Source organism: Chelonoidis abingdonii, chromosome 22 (assembly GCF_003597395.2).
Source record: "Chelonoidis abingdonii isolate Lonesome George chromosome 22, CheloAbing_2.0, whole genome shotgun sequence".
Lineage (NCBI taxonomy): Eukaryota > Metazoa > Chordata > Testudines > Testudinidae > Chelonoidis > Chelonoidis abingdonii.
In genome coordinates, this window is record NC_133790.1 from 27870753 (window position 1) to 27896688 (window position 25936).

At 53.2% G+C, this 25936-nt stretch overlaps 2 protein-coding genes across 2 annotated transcripts; one reads left to right on the forward strand and one right to left on the reverse strand.

The window, feature by feature from the left end:
- Positions 1 to 523: 523 nt before the first annotated feature.
- SLC7A4 (solute carrier family 7 member 4) lies at positions 524 to 6350 on the forward strand. Its single transcript, XM_032768335.2, has 4 exons — positions 524 to 1530; positions 2252 to 2922; positions 4577 to 4685; positions 5485 to 6350. Exons 1-4 carry the CDS (start codon positions 549 to 551, stop codon positions 5676 to 5678), a joined length of 1956 nt encoding a protein of 651 aa, XP_032624226.1. The 5' UTR covers positions 524 to 548; the 3' UTR covers positions 5679 to 6350.
- A 4220-nt stretch (positions 6351 to 10570) lies between these two features.
- DGCR6 (DiGeorge syndrome critical region gene 6) lies at positions 10571 to 24028 on the reverse strand. The gene is made up of 6 exons (XM_032768327.1): positions 23927 to 24028; positions 17030 to 17163; positions 16653 to 16810; positions 15850 to 15950; positions 14094 to 14234; positions 10571 to 11733 (listed from the first exon to the last, which is right to left on the reverse strand). Exons 1-6 carry the CDS (start codon positions 24026 to 24028, stop codon positions 11650 to 11652), a joined length of 720 nt encoding a protein of 239 aa, XP_032624218.1. The 3' UTR covers positions 10571 to 11649.
- Positions 24029 to 25936: the final 1908 nt, after the last annotated feature.

The following is a 25936-nucleotide window of genomic DNA, read 5'->3' on the forward strand; positions in this document are numbered from 1 at the left end:
AGGACAGGTTCACTCCTGGGTGAGCAAGAATCCTCCTGGGAAGGGACTTTTTGATGAAACACCAGTACATCCTTAATAAATCATTGCTTCTTCCCTGCTTCTCTTGGATTCCCTGGCTGCAATATACAGCCGTAACACACAATTCCCCATAACCGGTGTGATTCCCCGAGGAACAATCGAGGCAGGCCTGAGTCTGGGAACGTGGGGCAAAGCTGGAAACCGTCCTGAGCCCTTGCCACCTGCCTGCCCCCTGCTGATAATTGTTGGGAGTTTGGAGAGATGTATCCTTGGTCATGTGATGTGGGTGTTACACAGTCGAGAACCTGGCTAGTGCTTGCTGGACCTGAGTTAGTTAAAGTGCCGTGGGGAGCAGGGAGGGAGAGGGGGCTGGCTTGTGTTTGGGCCACATGTGTAGGGGAGAGAGGGGCTGGTTCATGCTTTCTTTATTCCTTGCTAGGTTTTTGACGTGGTGACTTATGTGTGACACGCTGCTCTGACCCTCCCTGTCCTTCTGCCGTCCCTGCTGCAGGCAGGGCTGTCTGTCTGAGATGGCGGGCCGGCTGCCTCGCTCTGCGGACCTAACCCGCTTCTGCCAGAAGCTCAACCGGGTGAAAACTCTGGAGGATGACATGATGGAGACGACTTTCAACAGATGCCTCTCCACCATTGACCTGACACTGCTGGGCGTAGGGGGCATGGTTGGCTCTGGCCTGTATGTCCTCACGGGCACAGTAGCCAAGGAGATTGCTGGCCCTGCTGTCATTGTCTCTTTCATCATTGCTGGCTTTGCCTCTCTGCTGGCAGCTCTCTGTTATGCCGAGTTCGGTGCCCGGGTGCCTAAGACAGGCTCCGCGTACATGTTCACCTATGTCTCCATGGGCGAGATCTGGGCCTTCCTGATTGGCTGGAATGTGCTCCTGGAGTACATGATCGGGGGCGCTGCGGTGGCGAGGGCATGGAGTGCCTATCTGGATTCCATATTTAGTCATAAAGTAAAAAATTTCACTGAGACCCACATTGTGACATGGCAGGTACCGTTCCTGGCACAGTACCCAGACTTCCTGGCAGCAGGTGTCCTGCTGATAGCCACAGCATTCATCTCCTTTGGGGCCAAAGTGTCCTCCTGGCTTAACCATGTGTTCTCGGCCATCAGCTTGGGTGTGATCCTCTTCATCCTCATTATGGGATTCATTCTCGCAGAACCCAAGAACTGGAGTGTCCAGGAAGGCGGCTTTGCTCCGTATGGGCTGTCGGGCATCATGGCAGGCACGGCCACCTGCTTCTATGCCTTTGTAGGCTTTGATGTCATAGCAGCCTCCAGTGAAGAAGCCAGAAACCCCCAGAAGGCTGTTCCCAGAGCAATAGCCATCTCCTTGGGCCTGGCCGCGGGGGCCTATATACTGGTGTCCGTGGTGCTGACGCTGATGGTGCCCTGGTACACTCTGGATCCTGACTCTGCCCTGGCAGATGCGTTTTACAGACGAGGTTACTCGTGGGCAGGGTTTATAGTTGCTGCTGGTTCCATTTGTGGTAAGTATGGACAGGCTGAAACCTCAGGTCCAGACACCCAGTGCCCCAGTCCCTGGGCTAGCAGCTAGGCCTGTATCCTCTGGCAGGGTATGTGAAAGAAATGACATCTCGGGTTATGCACTGCACGTTTCCAGTTGAGTCGTAGCCGCCAGGCTACTGGTTAGTGCTCAGAGTCCTGGATGCCATTTCCAGGTTTGCCAGTGACTCGCAGCATGACCTTGGCCAAGTCACTTAACTGCTCTGCTCCTTTTCCCATACTGTACAGTGGGGATAGGAAATGCTGGGTGCTAGCTCCACCTCCTTGGAGGCTGCCTCCCCTCTGAGTTGCTCCCGTTGTCTGGGGCTGCCTGTTGGTCTGTCCCAGGGCTGAGGGACCCTGGGAATGAAGCAGAGTCCTGGATGGAGTTCCTACTCCCAGGCAATCTCTCCCAGTGGCAAAGTATTCTCTTGGGCTTGGGGGTCCTGGATCTACCATTTGCCTGCTCCCTGGAAAACCACTGAGGAGCAATGGGCTCCACTGGAGTGAGCAGATGAGCCTGACCGTGGCCACCTCGTGGGAGCGATCCCCACACTCACTGGCAGGTGCACATGAGCTCAGGAACTGCACTGCTGCCTTGTCCCTGAGCCAGCTCTGGTCCCCAGGGTGGTGTGGGCAGGTTCAAGTGTGTGACTCTGACCCTGTAGCCTCTCTCTCTCTTTCTTTATCCTTCCCTCCCCCCAGCGATGAACACGGTTCTGCTGAGCAACCTCTTCTCCCTCCCCAGAATTGTTTATGCCATGGCAGAGGACGGGCTCTTTTTCCAGGTGTTCTCCAGAGTGCACCCCCGCACGCAGGTGCCCGTGATCGGGATTGTGGTGTTTGGGGTGCTCATGGCTCTGATGGCCCTCGTCTTCGACCTGGAGGCCCTGGTGCAGTTTCTGTCCATTGGCACTCTGCAGGCTTACACCTTCGTTGCAGCCAGCATCATTGTGCTGCGCTTTCAGCAGGAGAAGTCGGCAGCTCCCCCTCAGCCTGTCAGGAGCCAGCCCAGTCCTGGGCCCAACGAGGGGGCTGGGCCCAGCGAGCTAAAGGAATACGAATCCTTCTCGGACAAGCTGCAGCTGGTGGGCACAGACAAAGTGCACCGGGAGCCAGGGCAGCTGAAGGCAGCTTTTGAGCCCTACCTGGCGTTCCTCAGCGACTTCTACCCTGGGGAGGTGGTCACCATTGCCGTGGTTACCTTGATGGTGTCTGCCCTATGCCTGTGCTCCATCTTGGTATTTGGCAACACCCATCTTCACCTGCCCACCTGGAGCTACTCCCTGCTGCTTCTGCTCTTCAGCCTGGGATTTCTGCTCAGCTTGCTTCTCATTTGGGTCCATGAGCAACAGCAGAGCACCAAGACCTTTCAGGTAGCCCTCTGCCCCTTACATTCTCATTGGTTGCTGTGGCCTGGGGGAGGTTGGATTGGCCCTTGCACAATAATGTCTGGAGTAGAGGAAGGCTGGGCTTGTGGTGAAAGTGCAGGTTTTCCTTTACTGGACCAACTTCTGTTGGCGAGAGACAAGCTTTTGAGTTACACAGAGCATTACTTCATCTAGGACACCTTCATCTCCATCTGTGGCACTCCGAGTGTCCACAATTAAGCATAATTAATATTATGTAGTTAACTCGAGCGATTAACTCAAAACAAATTAACTCGATTAAAAAAATTAATCGTGATCAGAGTTTTAATCACACCGGTTAACAATAATAGAAAAGCAATTTATATTTTTGATGCTTTTCTGCATTTTTCAAATATATTGATTTCAATTACAAGACAGAACCCAAAGAGTACAGTCCTCACTTCATATTTTTATTAAATATTTGCCTTGTAAAAAAAAGATAAACACTAGATAGTATTTTTCAGTTCACCTCCTACAAGTACGGTAGTGCAATCTCTTTATCATGAAAGTGCTACTTACAAATGTAGAATTTTTTTTATAACTGCACTCAAAGATAAAACAAATGTTAGAGTCCACAAGTCTACTCAGTCCTACTTCTTGTTCAGCCAATCGCTCAGACAAATGAGTTTGTTTACATTTACAGGAGATAATGCTGCACAATTCTTCTTTACAATGTCACCTGAAAGTAAGAATAGGCGTTCGTGTGGCACAATTGTAGCCAGCATTGCAAGGTATTTATGTGCCAGATATGCTAAACATTTGCATGCCCCTTAGTGCAATCTACAAGTTGAAGCAAGATCTTTTGTTTATCTCTTTCCAGTGCAAATACTTGTAATAAAAAATAACAAAGTGAGCAGTATACACTTTGTATTCTGTGTAATTGAAATCAATATGTTTGAAAATGTAGAAGAACATTCAAAATGTTTATAATACATTTTAAATTGGTATTCTGTTGTTTCACAGTGTGATTAAAACTGCAATTGCCATTAATATTTTTAACCATTTGACAGCCCTAATATTAACCATTTGCATCAATCCTCTCTGTTATTTCCTAACGATTCCTATGCATCAGTGTGGTCTAATTACCTGTCTAGTGCCTGGTAACCTAAAGACCAAACCCACCCTGAACTCCCTTCTTCAGAAATCTCGCCCCGTCAGTTTCATGGTCTCCTGCTCACCATCTACGAATAAGAGTGCAAAATTATGACCTAAAGTTCTATTCCTCTAGGCCTGTACGATCATAAATAAAACTCAGCCTTTAGCATAACTACTGCTATTAGGCCTCCTACAACAAATCCTTAATATAGCAAACCTGGTAACCCAATTGCTTATGTTCACCTGCTTGCCCCTCAGGTCTGTTTCAACCTAGTAAGCAAAACATTAAGAAATGAGACATTGAGTATCGGTGTTCTGATACTCAGAACAGTAAGGTCAATCATATACCCCTGTATCATTATACTCATTGCCAGCAGGGGAAAGGTCATAGGTCAACAACACTTTTGAAGTAGTTTTTTCAGCAGTTGTCCACCCTTCCGTGTCCTTTGAATGTGTGAGTTCAGCCTTAGTTGTGACTGTCGTAGGCGTGTTCTCTCATTCTCACTGGCTGCTCTTTTCCTTGCAGATTCCCTTTGTGCCGCTCACTCCTGCTCTGAGTATTCTCCTGAATGTCTATCTCATGCTGAAGCTGAGCTACATGACGTGGCTTCGATTCTCCGTCTGGCTGATCCTAGGTGAGTTCAGGGAGTGTCTAATCAGTGACGTTACCTCCCCAGAGAAGCAGGCCCATTCTGAGCTGAGGAGCTGGTGACATCCATGGTGATGCTGGGCTGGGTCATACAGGTCCATGTAAGAAAGCCTGGAGAACGATGTTTGAATGACTCGGGAGTCAGACGCAGACAAGGATATACTTGCATCGCTTAGAATAGCGTGGAACAAAGGGGAAGAGAGCATCGGTAGCTGCTTAGGCGGCGTCAGAGCCAAGGGAGTGATCCACTGTTAGAGCAGAGAATGAAGAATCCACTGCTATTTACTATAAAAAGCCTTGGCAGAGTGGAATGCAGCTTGGCTAGGGAGTTATAGGCCAAGTGTTTGATAAAATGCATCGCGCTGTCAGTGAGAAAATGAATTAAAATTGTCTTGAGTTAAAAATCAGTGAAATGGCCCTCACTGGTCTGGGGAAATAAGGAGGGAAATCAGGCCAGGGGGCTGTTGAGGCTTTGGTTTTAACTCCGCGGCAGGGTGTGTGGATACAACCATGGTCAGGGCCCTTATAAAGAAATGGGAAGGGATACTGTCACATGGTCTGAAACTGGTGACAATGGGCCATGGCAAACCAACTGGTTGAGTAGGCGGGCAGGGGCCGGTGGGGCCCTGCAGCATTGGTGTTGGACCTGTTTTCATTTTCCCTCCCTTTCCTAGTCAGAACCTCCATCGCACACATTGTGGGGGTCTCTCCCTCCCACCTTGGCTGAGTCAGACACAAGCTCCTTTGCCTTGCCGCTAAAGCAAACTCTCTCTCTGCTGCAACAGGACTCCTGGTGTACTTTGGTTACGGCATCTGGCACAGCAAAGAGAACCTGCGTGAGCCCACATCCCGCAATGTGAGCGCCCGCTATGTGGTGTTCCCTAGCAGCAGCCTGGAGGAGACGGTGCAGGCGGTTCAACCCAACCCCCAGCCCTTGACGGAGCTGCCGGATATGGTTACTGAGGAAGCCAAGCGATGATACGTCAATGGCGTAGCAGCCTCCCTGCGTGAAAAACGACACCCCCCACCCCCACTTTCCTCTGCCGAAACAGCTGCCAGGGGTGGGTCTTCCCTGAGCAAACTCTGGGCTCTGGAGACAGGACGGTGATACGCACACTTCCCCCTCCGCACTCACAGCAAAAGCACTAGGGAGGTGATGGCTGCCTCCTTTCCCATACTCTGGCACACAGGGATCTGGCTTTTATCCCCCTACTTCTAGCTCATAGTAATGTGTAAGCTGCGTCTTACCTAACTGCTCCGCCCAAGTCCCCTGCCAAACCCACCACAACCCTTGTAACAACAGAGGGATCACGTTTCGGCTCCACCACTCTGTGCCCTGCCTGTCCTGAAATATCGGGGGGGGGGTAACAGAGTCAATGTGCCATTCCTACCAGAGCCCAGTGTCTCTTCCCATGGTCCAGGGTGTATGATGAAGAGTCTCTGGCAAACGGGCGAGAGGTGCCACCCAGGTCATGCGGGGCTGAGAGTCAGGACTTTATCCTGGCTCTCATATGGACTTCTGGCCTCGGCTGAGTCCCTTCTCCCTAAACCTCATCCCCAGCCAAGGGTGATGCTTAATTAGATGGTGTGTGTAAAGCATGTGGAATGTGCACAGCGCTACAATTGCGCAGTGTTAGGGCATTTCTATGTTAGCTTTCTGGAGTTCTTGGTACAGACAATCAGGTGCTGATCAGGCACCTGCTGGCAGTCCCTGCCCCAGATCAGCACGAATCATAGAATCTCAGGGTTGGAAGGGACCTCAGGAGGTCATCTAGTCCAACCCCCTGCTCAAAGTAGGACCAATCTCCAGACAGATTTTTGTCCCAGGTCCCTAAATGTCCCTCTCATGGATTGAACTCACAACCCTGGGTTTAGCAGGCCAATGTGCAAACCACTGAGCTATCCCTTTGAAGCTGCATGTTCAAACACCTAGTTCAGTAGGGTCACACCCAGGGCACATTTGTGTGGTTCCATTATTCTAAAAGGCACAGAAATGAGTGTGGTGCTGGGGTGCGGCCCAGGCCTTTGTACTGAGTGGGGCTGGCAAAGGTGAGGCTGACCTGAAACCCTCTGGTTGTAAATCCATGGCCACACTGGGGCAAGTGCAGAGGGAGCAGAGATTCCCCCTACCCTTTGTTAGCTAGTCCCATGCGAATGGTTTCTAGACAATCACTTTACTAGCGCAGTGAAATAGTGCATTACCCTGGCTGTGCCCTCACTCGCTCATCCCAAGCAGCTGGGCTGCCTGACACCAGCCTGACTCTCATGTGCCCCCGGCCTCCCATGCGTAGTGCTCAGCCCTGTATGACACACAGGACAGCTAGGCCCTGCCCGGCAGAGAGCACGCTCTGAAAGTGAGCGGCAGCTCTGCGTTTCTGAGAACGGTCGGGGACGTGTGTCCTGATGCAGGGCTGAACTAGCTTGCACTGGCCTGGAGCTCCATCCAGCTTACCTATTCAAATTTACAGCAGCCCTCTCAATCCCATTCCCCTGTTGATACCTGGCCCCACAAGGGGCTGCTTTGGGCTCAGGCTCCTGTGCCCCTCACCTTTTGCAGTTTCCTTGTGGCCCTACAGGCTGCTGTCACAGCACACAGGGATAGAAGCAGGCCCTCGTGTCCCCTACGCTCTCGCAGGCTCTAGCCCCTAGGCTGACCCTGCTCTGTTGCTAGCTTTCATGTTAATTGGGCTGCAGCTTCCCCTCGCAAAGAGAGCTTTTGGGATCCCCTCTGCCTGGTGACCGGGTGAGGCCTTGCCCTGCAGATCAGTTCATTTAGGAGCAGAGGTGAAAGTAAGCCGGTCCGGTCTGCTCCGGCATACCAGCAAGAGCCAGTACGCCGTGTCGGACCGCACCGGCTTCTGCGGCGGGGATTTAAAGGGCTCTAGGCTCCCTGCTGCAGCGGGCAGCCCAAAGCCCTTTAAATCCTGCCTGTGGCTCCGGCAGCTGGAGCTGCAGTGGGGATTTAAAGGGTCTGGAGCTCTGTGGGGGCCCGAGTCCTGGGCCTGGGCCCTTTAATTTGCCCCTGAGCCCTGGGGTCTCACGGCCACCTCTGCAGTTGGGAGCCCCTGGTTGATTTAAAGGCCCTGGGGCTCCCAGCCAAAGCTGGTACCCCAGAGCCTTTAAATCTTGAGAGGCCCTGCCTCTTCTGGTTGAGGCCATGCCCCTCCCCAAGACTCCGGCCCTACCGGTAAGTCCTGTAAGTTACTTTCACCCCTGTTTCTGAAGCTCCTTTTTCCACGGTTCTCCTTTGCCCATTTTCTCCTCTTGGCTGCTGTGTCCTGAGCTACTGAGCCCAGCTCTGACTTTAGGCCAGTGCCCAGGGAGAGTGGGAAGGTGGCTGTTGTTTACTGTACATATCCCCCACCCTCCGCAGCTGCATACCGTGAGTGGGCATGTCAGCTGTCCCCCATGCCCCGCCGCCGCCCCGAGGCTCTGCGATGGCCCACGTGAGGTGCAGGTAGGGCTCGGGCCAGGTGTGAGTACTGCATTGTTACTGTGTGAGCTGCCAACGGAGGCCTAGTTACTAGTATTTAATAGGAGGAAATGTGCAGACCCAACACACGCACCACAGAAAGCACAACGGCCAGGCCCTGCAGCAATGCCTGCCCCCCATCCGCCTCCCCTGGCCTCGTGGAGCAATGAGAGGGGTTTGTATAAGGCAGGAGATAGGGGACGGGGGTAGGGACTCTGGACTTACGTTCTGCCAGCCTGGCTCTTTGCCTGCTGGGGCTGAGAGCTGCTCCTGGAGCCCACCGGAGGCAGCTGTGCAGCCTGGGCATTGGCTTGTGAATTTGCTGTGACTGCCTGAGGTGGTGTATTTAGCACATGCTATTCTGGGTCCTGGCTGCTCTGTTGGTGCCACCTTGCCCTGCCCTGGCACGTGTGTTGTGTGAAATGTACCACACGGGGTGGGGGGGGGGGCTGCTATTGCCAATGGATTTGTGTGTCCCTGCTGTGCTATGCTCAGTGGTTCTGTGAAACAGCTTGTAACAAAGGTGCTGACACTAGCCCTACTTATAAATTATGGTTCTGCAGTCACTGTGCCTGGGCGGGAGTCTGTCCACACCGTGCTGCAGTCAGTCTACCTGGAAGTGGAGCCAGCCTGGTGCAAGTCTGAGGCCAGCCATGCCCGTCCCACAGAAAAGTCCCTTCTGAGGCACCCCACTGCGCCAGCAGAGATTAGGGTACAGCTCTTCTTGTGCTTTGCTCTTCCAAATCTCCAACAGCTTTGCTGCATCGTGCCCAAGTCCTGCAAAGACTGGACCCAGGCAGAAGCATCAGGGCTGGGAGGCTGGCTGCTGACTCCAGCTAGAGATGAGTTTGAGGGGTCCCTTCGAGGAGCAAGTCTACACAGCAGCAGGGGTATAGTATCTTCATTCCTGTGTCACCAGCCTCAGCCTTCAATAGGCCCCAGGGCCGGAGTAACCCATAGGCCCTATAGACCCATGTCTAAGGCCCTAGCTGCTGGAGTCATGTGATGAGGGCAGAACCTTTAACAATGGTCAGTCTCTGGCTGTAGTGTTTGCATAGAAAAGGTGGAAGATGCAAAAGCAGTGTAATCAGTGCACCTCCGGAGGCGTTACCCTGATTCACTGCCTTGCAATGCCCCATCAGCCCCAGGCCACCAAGGGACTGAGAGTAGCTGGAGGAAAAGTGAGTTGGCCCACTGACAGGTGGCTACGTCCCAGCTCCTGGGGCATGCACTGGAGGGGCCCCTGCTGCCACACCTGCCCGTCTGAAAAGGAGGGGGAGGGAGAGAGAATGGCACTACCACTTCAGGCAGGGGGTGAAGGCATGATGGGGAGTAGTTGTGCTGGGCCAGGCCTAAAACTCTGCTATGCGAGGCCTAAAGCACAGCCCATCCCTCCAGCTTTGCCATACCTCTCTCTCCTGCCCATCCCACTTGTCACATTGTCAGGGCATCCCCTTGCCCTTGGGCCACTCCAGCCGTGCCCAGGCAGGTCTCAGTGCTTCAGCTGTCACATGTCTCTGGGCAGTGACTCTTGGCAAGCCAGTGTGCACCTGTGCTGTCCTGTCTCTGAGGGCCCTTCCCAGTGGATTGCCAGCAGTGATAAGTTACAGCACAGCTCTTTTGAAGTAGGCACTTCTAGTTTTAAGGTAAAAACAATAAGTTCCTATGCAGATGCTTAAAGAGTACAAGTCCCCCCGCACCCTCCACTATTTGGAGGGCTGCAAGCTGTCATAGGGCAGCCTTACCTGGGGTGTCCTCCAGAATCAGGGTATGGCACAGCATAAGCCCCCAAATTAGTCCAGTGCACATAGTACTTAAAATACCACAGCTGGTCCCTCAGTGCCCCACATACAAGACACTGGCATCATCTGCCACAGCCACACTTCAGTCCTTTCCTGTCCTTATGCCAGGACAGCTCCCACAGCCCTTCCAACTGGAGTGCAACTCCGCTCTTCCCAGCAGACACCTCCACAACCTCTCTGCTAGGAGATCATCCTCACCTGGGGAGCGACCCTCAGCCCTCTGGTGCCAGCTCTCCAGTGTGATGTCAGCTGGCAGGCCCTGCCACTGCTCCCCTGCCTTCAGCCCTCTGGCCCTTGGCTTTGGCCTCCCAGGCTTACAAGTCAGCAGCCTCTGCTGCTCTCTGGCTTAGCATTCCTCCCTGCTGCTTTCCTACCTTCAGCCTTTCCCCAGAATCACCTACAGCATCTTTCAGGTGTTTGAAGCTCCCACCTGCCCCTTTTCTTCTCTTAAAACCCAAGTTGGAGGCAGCTGATCAGTCACAGGAGCCCTGGCTCTTTTTCCTCTTAAATGCCAGTGCCATCTTTTGACAATACCAAAAGATTGGAACATCTGTTAGAGGCATCAGGTCGCAGGAAATGAAAGCCAGGAGCCAGACATGAATTGCAGATGAATTATTTATTTCTAAACATTCTGCGGCCGGCATTTTCAAGTAGCACACAGTAACATAACCCTTAGCATCCCCCTGACAGGCTCAGGCTCCTCTCAGACAAAGTGCACAGCTGCCTTCGCAGCCCCAGAGTGGGCAGGCACAGGCTTGGCTTTCTCCTTCAGGTGGGAGAAGAGAAGTGGCAGCTCACACTGAAGGGAAACCTGTGTCGTCATCTGCCCAGGGGCTGCTTTGGGAAGGAAAGTGAACTCCAGCCAGATGTCTGCTTTTAAAAAGGCCAGTTCCTGCCTTTGGTACCAGAAGCTGTTAAACACTGTCCCGTCATTTGCAGTTCTTTACCTGTGACACATGCTCCCCCTCTGAGTAGCAAGGCAAGGCTGCATTTGAGATGGAGCAGCAAATACTGCTCACTAATCCAGACTGATCCACTCAGACATATGCACATCACTAAGATGTGGCAGCCATTTCCCTGCTCTCCAGAAGGACCCACTCAGCTGGGCACTGAAAACAACCCCAGGGCACTAACTGGTGCCAAGGTCGTATCGAGCATGGTCTGCTCTCTGGTGGGTTGGTAAAACCATGTCAACACTGCCCATGGAAGAGGATTACTGCTCTCCTTGAGAAATCTTGTGCCTTACACATACCCTCCAAGTGCCCAGAAACTGTGTCTGGTCCTGTGAGCACGTTTTCCACACAGCACATCACCCAAGAGCGTGGACTCGGGGCTGGATGGACACAGCACTGGCCACTAAAGAACTTGGGGTCTCTGAATAAGAGACCCCAAGTTACTCCTCAACAGTTGTACCTGAGGAGCTGGGTAGTGAACAGCTGGGGAATGAGAATGGATGCCGTGCTGAGGGGTGAAGGGAACAGAAAGAGCACAATGCTCTCTACTTGTCTCCTCTGCTCTTCATGCCCCCCCGCAGGAATCTAACAGTTTCAGCTGTTTCTTCTACACTTGGTGACCAGTGGCTTCTCTTTGATGTTACAAAGCAAATGATGTAAGTAGACTGTTCTTTAGTGTGAAGTTCAGCGGGAGATTCTGGACAAAGAGGAGCTGTGCCCTACTCAAGAGAAAGCCTTCTCTGGCTGCGATTCCTTCTGCTGCAACTTCCGTATCAGCTCCAACAAGTTCATCTGTAAAGTCAGCTCCTGAGAAGGGAAAGACTGTAATGAAGAAATTAGATGGTCCCATTTCTTGGACACTGGCTGCTAGCAAGAGCTGCAGAGGGAGAACCTGGTCTGCAGCACACAGACTGTCAGTCGCATGAGGCGCATGAAAGAGAAAAGCTGCTCATGCAGAACTAAGGCTTATTCTGGTTTTAACATGTCCACAAAATATGAGATATGCCACCACATGAGATCTGATGCAAATCATCCCATTGCAGCAGGGGTGGGCAAACTTTTTGGCCGGAGGGCCACATCTCGGTATGGAAATTGTATGGCTGGCTGGATAGGGTAGGGGATTTGTGCACATGGGGGATGAGGCTCCGGCTGGGGGTGCAGACTCCGGGATGGGGCGAGGGATGATGGTTTGGGATGCAGGAGGGTGCTCCAAGCTGGGATCAAAGGGTTTTGAGGGCAATTAGGGCTGGGGCAGGTGGTTGAGGTGCTGGGGGCTCAGCAGTGCAGGATCTGGGCAGCACTTACCTGAAACAGCTCCTGGAAACGGGCCAGCCCCCTCCACCCCCAGCCCCTTAGGCAGGGCCATGCCATTCTGTGTGCTGCCCTGCCCCCGTGGTTCCCAGCCAATGGGAGCTGCAGAACCAGTGCTTGAGGCAGGGGGGGGGCAGTGTGCAAAGCCCCCTGGCTGCCCCTGCTTCGGGGAGCCGTGTGGAGCTGCTGCACGCACAGAGCAAGGCAAGCCCCTGGGCCAGCTCACTGCCTGGAGTGCCAGAGCAGGGGAAGCTCCCAACCCCGCTCCCCGGCAGGAGCTTGAGAGCCGGATTAAAAGGTCCGTCGGGCTGTACTTTGCCCACCCCTACATTACAGGGTACTGATGATTTAAGACTCAACACTTTATGAAGGTTCTCTCCTTTTCCACTGCTGCTTTGTCAATACAGCAGGTGAGGGGCACAGTGGCCTGTCACCTTTGTAGCATGTGTAGCACTAGGTGACACTTTCCATTAAAAAGTTAAAATGCTCACAAAAGGAGAAGGTGGAGTGAGGTCTGGCTGGGTTATTACTTGTACTCCATTGGCAAACAACATGACTCAGCTGTGAGGAAATCCCCTGTAAAAACCACCATTATCCTCCTTCAAAACCCTTCTTATAAATGTCCTTTTCTGGGATACTACAACAAATTTGACAATGGTTGGGCCCCTGGTAATGCCGATAATGCTGACCGATAGGGGAGTATGAGAAAACGGACACTATCTGTTGTTTCTTGTCATATTTAGATTGCAAGGTCTTTTGGGCAGGAGGCCATCTTTTTGTTCCATTTGTGTGAGCACCTAGTAGTGGGGGCCTGGTCCATGACAAGGCTGCAAAGACACAAAGGTAATACAGATCAATAATATTTTTGAAAAAGTAACTTTATAGAGGTGTTTAGTAGAGCAAACTGGAATACGTTTAGTAGAGCAAACTGGGGCATGAGCTGATGGGTGCACAAGGAGATTGATGGAAAACAATCAGTTATTTCTATTATGGCAGTGGCTGGAGATTCCAACCAAGAACTGTATCCTTCACCAAGTCCCTTTACAGCAGGCAGCTACACAGAGGTGACGACAGTGATTTATAGATGAGGAAAGTGATCAGTTCACTATAATGTTATGTTTAGGTTTAGATACGGTAGACTAAAGTTACAGGGTTGAGAGGCTCCTGGCATACATTTCTCCTCATCTCAGTGGAACCCGCAGTAGAAGAGTGGGGCTCTTTGTCCCCCTCTACCGGTTGGGCTACAAAAGAAGTTTGAGCCTGCTGTTGTTTCCAGCCAGAGGACTTAGGCCAGTGGTCCCCACCATGGCGCCCGCCGGGGCATCTATGTGTGCCCACGTACTGGCCGGCAGACAAGCATCCGCCAAAATGCCACCAAAAAGTGGCATCATCAAGAGGCATCGCTGCTGAAATGCCGCTGATTTTCGGCAGCGACGCCTCTTGACGTTGCCACTTCTTAGCGGCGTTTTGGCAGATGCTTGTCCACCAGCCATGTTCCTTGGTGGCTGTTGTCTGGCGCCCGCCACCCGGAAAAGGTTGGGGACCACTGACTTAGGCTATGTCTATGCAGGAGTTACTGTGTGCAGCAAGCCAGGTTGTAAGTCTACAGTACACCAGGTTGTCAAGCATTAATATGCCATGTAGCCAAGCTTTTAGCCCTTCAGTTCACGCAGCAGAGCAAGGATCACACTTCTAACACTACAGGCTGAGGGTTCAACCCCTCTGCCATGTGGTTGGACAAAGCCATGAGAATGGCTTCTGGTATTTTACCCTTCATTTCTCTCTTTTTTTTTTTTTAGCCATTTACTTGTAAGAGTATTGACAAATCTTGCACTACTCCCTGCTAACACACAGACCTGTGGGTTTGTGGTGATGTAAAATCCAGACACGCCAGCTTTCTCCAGTGTGCTCTGCTGGTCCACTACTTTCTGGTCCAGTTCCAAGACTATTTTCTCATCCATCAGTCGCTGTTCCTCTCGAATGCGCTGCTCCACAGCCTGAGAAGTGAGAAAAAGACACTGGGATTCTAAAGCTAAAGACGTTTAATGTTCTTCCTCTAGTTACTTTCCTATTAGCTTTTCTCCTGCCCCTGTCTAATGAAACCCAGAAGCTACTTTGATCCTTTGGAAGCTTTAAAGGGGCCCAGGTCCTGTTTGTAGTCCAAGAATATCTTATTCCCTGCATTTCTGAAGGGCAGGAAGATAGACTAGGCAGCACCGGCACAGTGCCCACCACAATGCATGGGACAACTGCTCTCCTCCTGAGGCTGTGTTAGAACACCAAAACCAGGTGCATACTTCTCTGCAGAGCAACTCCTGGAGCTGATCTGTTCGCAGACCTAATTTCCCGAATCCTGGCTTTCTAACAGGAAGGCCAGTTCAGTCACTGCTACCACAAACTGATTCTTTGTGGGAACTGCAGCCCCCTGGGGAAGAGATCAGCCCCCAATTAGGGGCCATGAGCAGGTTTCAGGGGGTCTGCCAAAATAACCATAGAGCAGGGCTGGCATTAGACTCGCTGGGGCCCAGGGCAGAAAGCCAAAGTCCGAGCTCTGCTACCCAGGGCTGAAACTGAGGCCCAAGCCACTTAGCTTTGTGCCCGCCACCGTGGTGTGGGCCCCAGGCAATTGCCCTGCTTGCTACCCCCTAACGCCAGCCCTGGTTTTTAATCTACTTGATATGCAGAAATACAGTTGTTGTGGCACAGGCAGGAGGTGGAGTTTTTAATAGCATGTCGGTGGGGCCTCAAATAAAAAGGTTGAGAACCCCTATCCTATGTCACAAGAAAAGGTTTCTGAGATAAATAGAGGCATAGGCTGAGCAAGGGAACAACCCCACAGGGGACATTCTGGGGATTGGGCATGGTCAGTAAGCAAACCAAGATTCCTAACCTTACTCTCTGCCTCTGCTCAGTCCTTGCCAGCTCTGATCTCTAGGAGCCTAGCAGCAGAAGCAGGCAGCACTGTATTTCTTGTACTTCACTGACTAGTATGGAGGCCTTAACAGCAGTCAGAGCAATCCCTTGCAAGGGTAGGGCGAACTGGGGTGACAGCTCTGGGTCCCGCAGGCCGGTGCGACTGGCTGGCGCAGTTGATCCCGGAGGAGAGGAATCCATCGCTTCCATCTCACACTTTGGGGGGCCCCACAGGCTGGTGTGATTGGCCAGCATGGTCAGTCCCGGAAGAGACAAATCTGCCCCAAGCCCTGCACACCCCTAATGACGGCTCTGACTGCAGATGTCAATATGCTGGAACTGCTATATGCCACCAGAAGTTCACAGTACACAAATAATCAATTACTTTCACCTCCTCTAGTGAGTTCTCAAGACAGGCCCCTGGGAGTGGTAGTCTAGAGCACACAACAGGGTTTGATCATCACTACTTACTGATTGAAGATGGAGAGGAAAGAACTTTATTAAGACCTTTCCGATCATCAGATCCTATAGCCAGAAGTCTGATTTCAGAACCAGCTTCAATATTTGTCCCCTACATTTAAGTGTGGCTTTACTGATTTTTTCCAAACGACACACGCTACTGCAAGAAGGTTGCAATTTGTGGTTGGTAGGAACAGCTTCAGCAAGCGGCAAAGAAGAAAGTGCTAATGAAAGCCTTACCTCCAGCTCCCTCTGCTGAGCTGCTTTGAGAACTGGCAGGTTGTGAGGTTTGCAGGACTGCTGGGCCTCCTTGTGTCTGTGGAACATTTCTTGCTTGAGCACTGATTAATAAACACACAGTTAGACTCTCCATCCGGAATGACAGTAGGCAAGGAAGGCACACCCATCATTTCCCCTATTCCCAGCAGAAGGCTAGGCTTTGGAAGTTAAATATCCTATTTCAAAGAACTCTGCTTTCAATAATTCCCTTGCAATCTGGAGCAGAGCAGTTCCAGGGAGAAGTGGATACCCTGAGGCAAAGTACAGAAGCTCAACCACTGCACTAAGGTATTTATCAAGGTGTTTGAATAGCAGAATTCTGTCCACAAGCTCTCAGGTCTCTTTGCTACCCACAGTAAGACCGAGAGCTTTAAAAATGCAGCCACTAATGTAGCTCACTTTCCACTGGGGAATTTTATTAATTCTTCAAGCTGCACAAGAGCATTGGTTCTGCAGCGCAGCCGTACACACACACTGACAAGGACTGGAGACATGCTCCCAACATCTCTGCAAAAGCACACACTCAGTGATGTTATATCTACTGGTTGCCACTGCTGCTTCCTGTCTGGGGCCGCCACCCTTCGATCAGCTGCGAGAAGGCTGTTCCCCCGGCCACAGCTGTTACTCTCGGGACAATCTGACTTCACCTGTTTCTCCGTGTGCAGCGCCGAGCAGCGGGCTGCAAAGCAAGGACTAAAAGACGGTTTACTAGGAGGAGCGGGAGAGGGCTCGGGCTGGAGGGGCTCGGCGCTGCGGGGGCTCACCCGTGCTCCTCTGCAGCTTCAGACCGTGGTTGTAGAGGTTTTTCTCCGTCAGGTGCTGGATCTCCAGCAGGCCCTGGACGATCTCGAAGACGGTGCCATCGATGAGCGCCAGCGCCAGGTCACTGAGGATGGTGTAAGACAAGCGCTGCTGGCAGGGGCTGCAGGGACAGGGTGGGGGGGCGCACGGGGCAGCAGCGAGCCCCCCACGTTAACCCCACTCGGGACTCGGGCCACGGCCCCGCTCCTCGGGGGCCGCCCCCAGGGCTCAGCAGCGGGCCGTGCCGGGCCCACCTCCCCCACTCGTGTCACACGCCGGCCGACGGGGCCTGACACGCGCGGCAGCGACACGCAGGGGCTCAGGCCCGGCGCCCCTTCACACTGGGCAGCCCTTACACAGCGCCTGCAGCTCGGACAGGAGCTGGTAGTGCCGCTCCTGCTTGCCGCGCCCGCTCCGCCGGCTCCTCGTGCCCAGCCCGGGCCCGCAGCGATCACGACCGCCGGGGGCGCGCGTCTGCGGGTGGGGTGGGGCTGTACATGGGCGGACGTGCGCGCGCGCGCGCGCTCTCTCTCTGCGGGTGGGTGGGGCTGTACGCGGCGGACGGCGCCCTCCTCTCTCTCTCGGTGGGCGGACGCGGCGGACGTGCGCGCTCCCTCTCTCTCTCTCTGCGGGGGGTGGGGCTGGACGCGGGCGACGTGCGCGCTCCCTCTCTCTCTCTCTGCGGGTGGGTGGGGCTGGACGTGGGCGCCGTGCGCGCGCGCTCCTGGCAGGTGGGGGCGGAGCTGTAGGGGCGCGTGTGCGCAGGGCCCGGTGCCTGCCCTGAAAGCTCCGCGGGGACCTGGCCCCGGTGAGCTAAGGGGCAGCAGGAGCAACGTGTCTGCGGCCGCGGGCGCTCTCGCGACATGGGGGGCAGGATCTGTGCGCTGTCGGGGTTGCTAAATGCATTAACGGGCTGAGAGCTCCCGAAATACCTACACACACCCCTCCAGCACCCCAAATACCGCCCACGCCGCTCCAGTACCCCAAATAACCCTCCCACTGCACACACCCCCCAGCACCCCAAATACCGCCCACTCCCGCTCCAGTACCCCCAAATTACCCCTCCCACTGCACACACCCCTCCAGCACCCCCAATACCGCCACGCCGCTCCAGTACCCCAATACCCCTCCCACTGCACACACCCTCCAGCACCCAAATACCGCCCACGCCGGCTCCAGTACCCCCAAACCCCCCACTGACACACCCCTCCAGCACCCCAATACCGCCCACCCGCTCCAGTACCCCAAATACCCCTCCCACTGCACACACCCCTCAGCACCCCCAAATACCGCCCACTCCGCTCCAGTACCCCAAATACCCCTCCCACTGCACACACCCTCCAGCACCCCCAATACCACCCACGCCGCTCCGTACCCCCAAATACCCTCCCACTGCAGCACACCCCTCAGCACCCCCAAATACGCCCACTCCGCTCCAGTACCCCCAAATACCTCTCCACTGCACACACCCCTCCAGCACCCCAAATACCACCCACGCCGCTCCAGTACCCCCAAATACCCTCCCACTACACACCCCCTCCAGCACCCCAAATACCGCCACTCCGCTCCAGTACCCCCAAAATCCCTCCACTACACACATCCTCCAGGCACCAACAATACGCCACTTCCGCTCCAGCACCCCCAAATACTCCACTGCACACACCCCTCCAGCACCCCCAATACCGCCACCCGCTCCATACCCCCAAATATCCCTCCCATACACCACACCCTCCAGCACCCCAATATGCCCACTCCGCTCCAGTACCCCAACATACCCCTCCCACTACACCACAGACTTCCAGCACCCCCAAATACCGCCCACCGCCGCTCCAGTACCCCCAAATACCGCCCACTCCATCCAGTAACCCACAATACCCTCCCACTGCAACACCCCTCCGCCCCAAATTACCGCCCCGCCGCTCCACTACCCCAATATATCTCCCACTACACACACCCCTCCAGCAACCCCCAAATACCGCCCACACCGCTCCACTAGCCAAATACCCCTTGTTCATAAACAGATAGCTAAGGGTTAATGTTTCTTTTACCTGTAAGGTTAACAAAGGGAACCAAACACTTGACCAGAGGACCAATCAGGAAACCGGGATTTTTCAAAGCTCAGGAGGAAGTTTGGGTGTGTGACCTTTGTCTGTGTCTCTGTTGCTCTCTTTCGGCTCTGAGAGTGACTCTCTATCTTCAGGCTTTCTAATCGTCTGTTTCCATTTGTAAGTACAGGATAAAAGGCAATATAGGTTTTTATTATTGTTTTTGTATTTACATGGTGTGTAGTTTGCTGAAATGTTTAATTATATTTCTCTTTGGATAAGGCCTGTTTTATTCGGTTTGTTTTCTTTTAAGCCAATGACCCTGTATATTGTCACTTGATACAGAGACCATTTTATGTCTTTTTTTCTTTCTTTTATATAAAGCTTTCTTTTTAAGACTGTTGATTTTTTCCTAGTTGTGGCTCAAGGGATTGGGTCTGCAGTCTCACCAGGAATTGGTGGGAGGAAGAACACAAAGGGGGAAAGAGAAAATCTCTTTGTGTTAGAGTTACAAAGCTTGCATTTGCAGGACTCTGAGAAAGGGTGAGAGAAACCTGAATCTCTCTGTATTTGTGTTTCAAGGAATTGAAACAGGGTGATCTTCCTGGGCCATCTAGGGAGGGGAACCTGGGAGAAGTAAAGAGAAGACAGGAGGGGGGTATTTCCCTTTGTGGTGAGACTCAGGGCATCTGAGTCTTGGGGTCCCCAGGGAAGGTTTGGGAGACCAGAGTGAGCCAGACACTGGAATTCTGGCTGGTGGCAGTGCTATCCCCCCCCCCCCCCCCCCCCCCCCCCCCCTCCCCCCCCTGATCTACTGGTAATTAAGCTTAGAGAAATCTATGCTAGTACCTCATATTTGAACTCTAAGGTTCAGATTGAGGAATTATACTATGACACCCTTCCACTACACACACCCCTCCAGCACCCCCAAATACCGCCTGCACCGCTCCAGCACCCCCAAATACCCCTCCCACTACATACACCCCTCCAGCACCCCCAAATACTGCCCGTACCACTCCAGCACCCCCAAATACTCCTCCCACTACACACACCCCTCCAGCACCCCCAAATACCGCCCACGTGGCTCCAGTACCCCCAAATACTCCCACAGCCCTCCAGCACCCCCAAATTTCCCTCCCACTACACCTCCCCTCCCAGCACTCCCAAATTCCCCTCCCACTACACCCCACCTCCAGCACTCCCAAATATCCCTCCCACTATGCACACCCCTCCAGCACCACAAATACCCCTCCCACTACACACACACTACAGCTCCCCCTAACACCCCTCCCACTACACCCCCCTCCAGCACTCCGAAATACCCCTCCCACTACACACACTCCCTCCAGCGCCTCCAAATACCCCTCCCAGTACACACCCCCTCCAGCACCCCAAAATACTCCTTCCAGCACCCACCAATTGTATCCTCCCAGCTGCCCTAGGGTTGCCCACCCTAGGATTGTCCTGGAGTCTTCAGGAATTAAAGATTAATATTCAATTAAATATTATGTCATGATGAAACCTCCAGGAATACATCCAACCAGAATTGGCAACACTATCTCTTCGCCACCACCCACTGTCCTCTATTTGGGAACTTGAAATACCATAATTTTTCTGGGCCTAGATTCGAAAATAAATGCTGTGTTGTCTTTAGTGCCATCTACTGGTAGGTTTGCTAATAGCTAGTTCGGTACATACTGACATCTCTTGTAGACCAGTCTCATGGCAAGTGCTGCACTGGGATAGCAGTGGGAGAACCACTTGGGTTAGTTTTGTTAAACTGCAAGTGGGATGTGTCCACTCTGCCTCCCAGCAACAAGGTTGTTCTGGTTGAGAAGCAAAGTAACTTCTATCAATGGATGTCCAGAGAGACATCAATGGGAGAAAAATTGTGCATGGGAAAAGTTAGCTACACCAGAGCAGTTCTTGTGTATACACCAGGCCTCTTACTGGGTGCACAGTGACCTTACTTACCTTTTCTTTTGTATTTTGGCCTCTTAAAGTGCCAGAAATCATATTTCTTGTAATAACTCTTAAATAATTGTATTTCTTTTAATAATTCCTCTGATCAATGTCCCTTCTCGGTGTGAAATGAAATGTCAATTGACAGATACCAAATCATCTGTCACACACTGTCAGCCAACAAACAAAACCAGTCAGAGAGCATGGGAGCAGTCCTTTGAGGCTGTGTCTTGGATATTTGCATTTCCTGCCTAATGAAAATGGACGTAACCTGAAGCCAGAGAACACTACAGTCAAACTCTTTTTTGTTTAATGTTTCACATTTGTGTTCTCAGTTACCATCCATACAGCTGATGACTTTAATGTCAGATTTGATTTCCGTACAGATATCTACAAAGACTGCTGATGTCAAGGAAGTTGCTGAGAAATGTGCTGACTGCACCTCAGCGCTAGGGATCTATTGTTCGGGTCTGTGACCCAGGGTTTAGCTTTGTGTGATTGTGCCATTTCAGCCCAGGGAGGGAGAGTGCCTTAACCCCCCCCCCCCCCCCTTATCCAAGTCAGTAATTGTGGGGCATAGTTTGGGCCTAGCACAGGCTAGGGTAGCCCTCAGGTTTGCACTAACTTGTGCCCTGATATGTCACTGCTGCAGTGTCACAGATTCCCTGTGATACATATTAGCCCTGGCCCCAGCTTCTCTTGCCTGCAATCCAGCCCCTTCTTTTTCCAGCCTTTTTCCCAACAGCTTCCTGCCTGTTTCACAGGCACAGTTAGCCCAGTGATTGGCTCCCAGATCGGAGGATTGGCTTAGTCTAGCCTGGGGTATGAGTCCTCGCTGCAAGACCCTCCCACATTACAGCATTCTCACTATTTCTGCACTCGCCCACGGGTGTGCATCTGGGTAGGGTTACCGTATGCCTGGGTTTTCTCAGACATAGCCTCTTTTTTAAACCTTCCTTCTCTGTCCAGGGGATTTTAAAAATAGCAGGAAATGTCCGGGGGTTTTGCAGAGCAGGCAAGCTGTCGCTCAGAAAGAGCCCTGATTGGTCCGCTTCCCGATTGGTCCTGCCTCTGCATCTGGCGCTGATTGGTCCATACCCCAGTAAGCCATAGCTGCCTGATCTTGCCCACCCAGGCCCGAGCTCCCGGCCCTCTGGAGGGGATCCTGCAGGGAGGCACTGACGGAGATGGAGAGCAGTTGCTGTGTCCTGGGCAGGTGCCTTGCCACCATCTCGCACACTGCCCCCCATCTCCAGTGAGTACCCCCACCACGGGTACCCCCTTCTCTGGCAGGATCTTCTTTTGGGGAAGCTGAAATATGGTAACCCTACATCTGGGGACGTATCCCATGGCTCTTTCTGCTGAAACTAGGGTTACTATCTGGCTGGTATTTGACCGGCCTGGCTGGGTTTTTTTATGGATTTTCCAGTTGCCAGAAAAATAATTTAATCTGCTGGAGCTTTCTTTTTACGTGGGTTCATAGATTTGCATTATTACCACAATACATGGGGAAATGTAATGTAAAAAGTCTGGTGTCCATCTAAAGATGCTGCAGTGTTCCCACTTCTGCAGTTTCAGCGATAACAGATCAAAAGTGTTGAAAATACAGCAGCTCATGGGTGGCGGGTGAACCGCAGGCTTGGGGAGGCTGGCCCCTGGCCAGCCGGCTGACCAGGCCCTTCTTCCTAGCCCCACTCCTCCTGCCCTCCTTCCCCCCCACCGGAGCCCAGAGGCCCCCGCCGCCAGCCCCCAACCCTACCCCCCACAGCCCCAAAGCACCTGGCGGGTGGATGGGCAGGCAGGAAGCGTGGCCCCCAGCCTGAGCCCCGGAGTGACAGGTGGGTGGGCAGGCAGCACAGCCCACAGCTCCATAGCGCTGGGTGGGCAGGTGGCACGAGCACCGGCTCCAGCCGTCCAGAGTCCCTGGCTGCAGGCTGGCCCCTCAGTAGCCCCAACCTAGGGCAAGGGCACTGGAGCATTCCCAATTGGGTGACCAGATGTCCCAATTTTGGGGTCTTTTTCTTATATAGGCTCCTATTACTCGCCCAGCTCCAGTCCAGATTTTTTACATTTGCTATCTGGTCACCCTACTTCCCAAAAGAGTGTGTGGAGCAGGGAGCGGGGAGCCCCTGCCTGAGATGGAGACGAGGGCAGCCCCCTGCCCAGGGCAGGTGGAGGCACCCAGGCTCCTCACAGCTGCCTGTGCAGCTCTCCCTGACCCTGGCAAAGGGGCCCTGGAGTGCAAGTGGAAGCTCGGAGACACATCGGAGGGAATGGAAGTTCACAAGGCAAAGGGACAAGATGGGCGTGTGTTTGTACATGACTTTCCCCCAAGCAACCCTGGGTCTGGCCTCTTGGGTGCTTGTTTACAAAGGAGTCCAAAGAGGCCTAGCAAATGCTCCCATTTTGATTAGTCGCATTTATCCCACTGTGTCCAGGTGAAAGTGATCTCCCAAAGGGCAGGGCTGAATTGGGCTCACTGATCATGCAGGCTAAAAAGAGGTATGTTTTGGGGGCACCACAGTGACTGGCATTGGTGATGTTTCTGCGGTATGGAGACTCAAGTGCCTGAGCTAGCAGTGGGATGGGAATGGGGCTTGAGGGCTTCTGGGTGCCTATGGGGGGAGTGGTCAGAGTCCGAATGTGGGAAGGGGAACCCCTGCATGCAGGGGTCTGCATCTTAGGCAGGAGAAGCTGCTTCCCAAGGACCCATGTGGTGCAAGGAAAGAGACAGGAGAGGCTGCTGCTCCTAGGGGCTCTGGTGAGGAGAGAGGCTGCTGCTGCTTGTGCCTGGTTGTGGAGGGAAAGGTCAGCATGGTGGGGCCTCTGTGTATGGGACAGGCTAGTACCCTGGGGCCTCTTTCTGAAGTGGGACATTCCTCTCTCCTGCTTTGAGCTGCAGGAAATATTTGCTTCCTCTGTTCCCGATGCTTTTCTCCCTCAATAGCTACCAGATGTGTGTCCCATGCTCTTCTAATTAGCCTGGCAGGCTCAGGACTCTGCATTCTCCCGGGCTCAGTGGCTGGATCTTGGAAAGGCTGGGCTTACTGTGGGAACTGGCGGTGCCCACAGATATTTGGCTTGGCAAGGAGCAGGATACATTAGGATAGCTAAATGAAGCAAACTTGGCCTTCACGACTGGGGCCTGAATGTGTGGCATGGGCTCTTGGTGCAGGAATTGACTCAGTGTGGAGGTTCTGCACTGATGAAACCCTGATTTGGTGCGTTACCAGCAGGGGTGGCTCTATGTATTTTGCTGCCCCAAGCCCGGCAGTCAAGTGGTCTTCGGCGGCATGCCTGTGGAAGGTCCGCCGGTCCCGCACCTTCGGCATACCTGCCCCCAAATTGCTGCAGGACTGGCGGACCTCCCGCAGAAACGCCGCCAAAGGCTCCCTGACTGCTACCCTCAAGGCGACCGGCAGGTCACCCCCCGGGGCTTGCCACCCCAGGCATGCGCTTGGTGCGCTGGTGCCTGGAGCTGCCCATGTTTACCAGTGTCAGCCCCACACTGGGTCTGTGCAGCCAGCCTCCACTATGGGGTTGCACCAGTGGGACTATATGTAGGACGTTACCCCTGTGTAAATTCCCTGCATGTAGAAAGGACCCATGAAAAGCAGCCCATGTACCCCGGGGTACGGTGTGTACTTACAGGGACTGTACCTGTGTGACCCCACTGCAGGGTGGTGGGTGGGAAGAGGGAAGCGTTACACATGGGGTACATGCAGGTCAGTGACCTAAGGTCTAGGAGACAAGCCCAGAGAACTAAAAGTCAGTTGGGTCTTTTAATACAGTGATTTTCCACCTGTGGTCCATGGACTCCTGGGGCTCCGCAGACTATGTCTAAGATTTCCAAAGGGATCTACACCTCCGTTTGAAATTTGTTAGGGGTCCGCAAATGAAAAAAGGTTGAAAACCACTGTTTTATTACTAGCTCTGCAAAGGGGCTGCCCAGCCCCTGTCCCTGAGTTTACCCAGAATGCAAAGTGAGTGGAAGCATTGAGAAAGCTGGCAGGCAGCATGCCTGGGTACCATGATCATGGGTATGGTCCCAAATGTGGGAACCCAAGGGGCTCCATTTGCACAAGGCATGGGAGGGCCTACGGGGCCATAGTGATATTTAGCATGGTCCTGAAGGGGAAGGGTTTCTAGTAGCACAAGGTGCGGTCACAAGTTGGGTTCTGAGGGGGCTCTCGGAGAGAGGAGACTGGGTGCCACAAGTGGCAGTGGTTCAATGCATGGTCCAGGGTAAACTGTCTGGGCTGGGCCAAGCAGTGCACTAGACAGCCCTGGTCGAGGAGTGTTGGCGGCTCAAACGATGTGACATGGTCCAAGGAAGGGGTACCAGGCTGGCTCAACACACGCCAAGGCTGGGCCCCATGAACTCTAGGGCACAGCTCCCTGGGATTGGGGTACTCTGTGGAGCAGCTGGCAATCGTGGGGCAGCTTCAAGTGTATAGAAAATGGAGGCTTTATTGCAATAAAAGGAACAGTGCGTCAGTGAATAATACCAGCAGAATAGTCTCTCGGGGTACACCAAGGGTCATAGTCTGCCTGAACCTCCGCAGTGTGGGGGAATCCCCAGCTGGGATGAGCTGGCATAGCTAGCTCCTCCACCAGCCCCTTGCAGCCCTTGGCACGGGGACAGGGATGGCGCACTCTGGCAATTCCTCTGGACAGCTCCTGGGAGGCTATAGTCAGCCCAAATAGATTAGGGTACCCCAAGGAGTAGGACTGGCTTAGTACCAGGATCAGGGCTTTGCAACCAGCTTCTCTGAGATCCTTCCATGTCGGCTGCAGCCAGCATATACAAGGGGCAGTCGAGGAGCTGGGCCATGTTGCTTTACACTCAGTAGTGCCCCCAGTGTGAATCATCCCACTGGTTGGCCTGGCATCACTTGTAAAACAAGGCCCTGCTCAGCAGGACTAAGGGGCCGGTACTGGACTTGGGTATTGTGCCTGGAAATGTTCGCTGTGCCAGAGCTTTGTATTAACAACCTGTAATGAGCATAGGTCTGGCTGCTGGCTGGAAAGGTTGGACACTCTTGACATTGGGCATGTCAACTGCGGCAGGTTAATTTCAAAAGCTTCATGGATGAGATTTGGATCTGCCATATTAGAGACATGGGTTCAAGTCCTCGCCCTACCAGAAATGACCATGTGCAACTTCCCAGGCATCTCCATCTGCAACATGGGGTGAATGGTAGCTGTCTCCCCCTAGGACAGAGACTTGAGGCTTTGGT

What these genes read in the sequence shown, in the direction of transcription:
- SLC7A4 (XM_032768335.2), top strand. Translation starts at nt 549, where the DNA reads ATGGCGGGCCGGCTGCCTCGCTCTGCGGACCTAACCCGCTTCTGCCAG. An exon ending in TGCTGCTGGTTCCATTTGTG is followed by an intron (nt 1,531 to 2,251) that starts GTAAGTATGGAC and finishes CCCTCCCCCCAG; the next exon opens with CGATGAACACGGTTCTGCTG. An exon ending in CTCCGTCTGGCTGATCCTAG is followed by an intron (nt 4,686 to 5,484) that starts GTGAGTTCAGGG and finishes CTGCTGCAACAG; the next exon opens with GACTCCTGGTGTACTTTGGT.
- DGCR6 (XM_032768327.1), bottom strand. Translation starts at nt 24,028, where the DNA reads ATGCCGAAGGTGCGGGACCGGCGGACCTTCCACAGGCATGCCGCCGAA. An exon ending in GAAGCTGCAGAGGAGCACGG is followed by an intron (nt 15,951 to 16,652) that starts GTGAGCCCCCGC and finishes TTTATTAATCAG; the next exon opens with TGCTCAAGCAAGAAATGTTC. An exon ending in CTCAGCAGAGGGAGCTGGAG is followed by an intron (nt 14,235 to 15,849) that starts GTAAGGCTTTCA and finishes CTCACTTCTCAG; the next exon opens with GCTGTGGAGCAGCGCATTCG.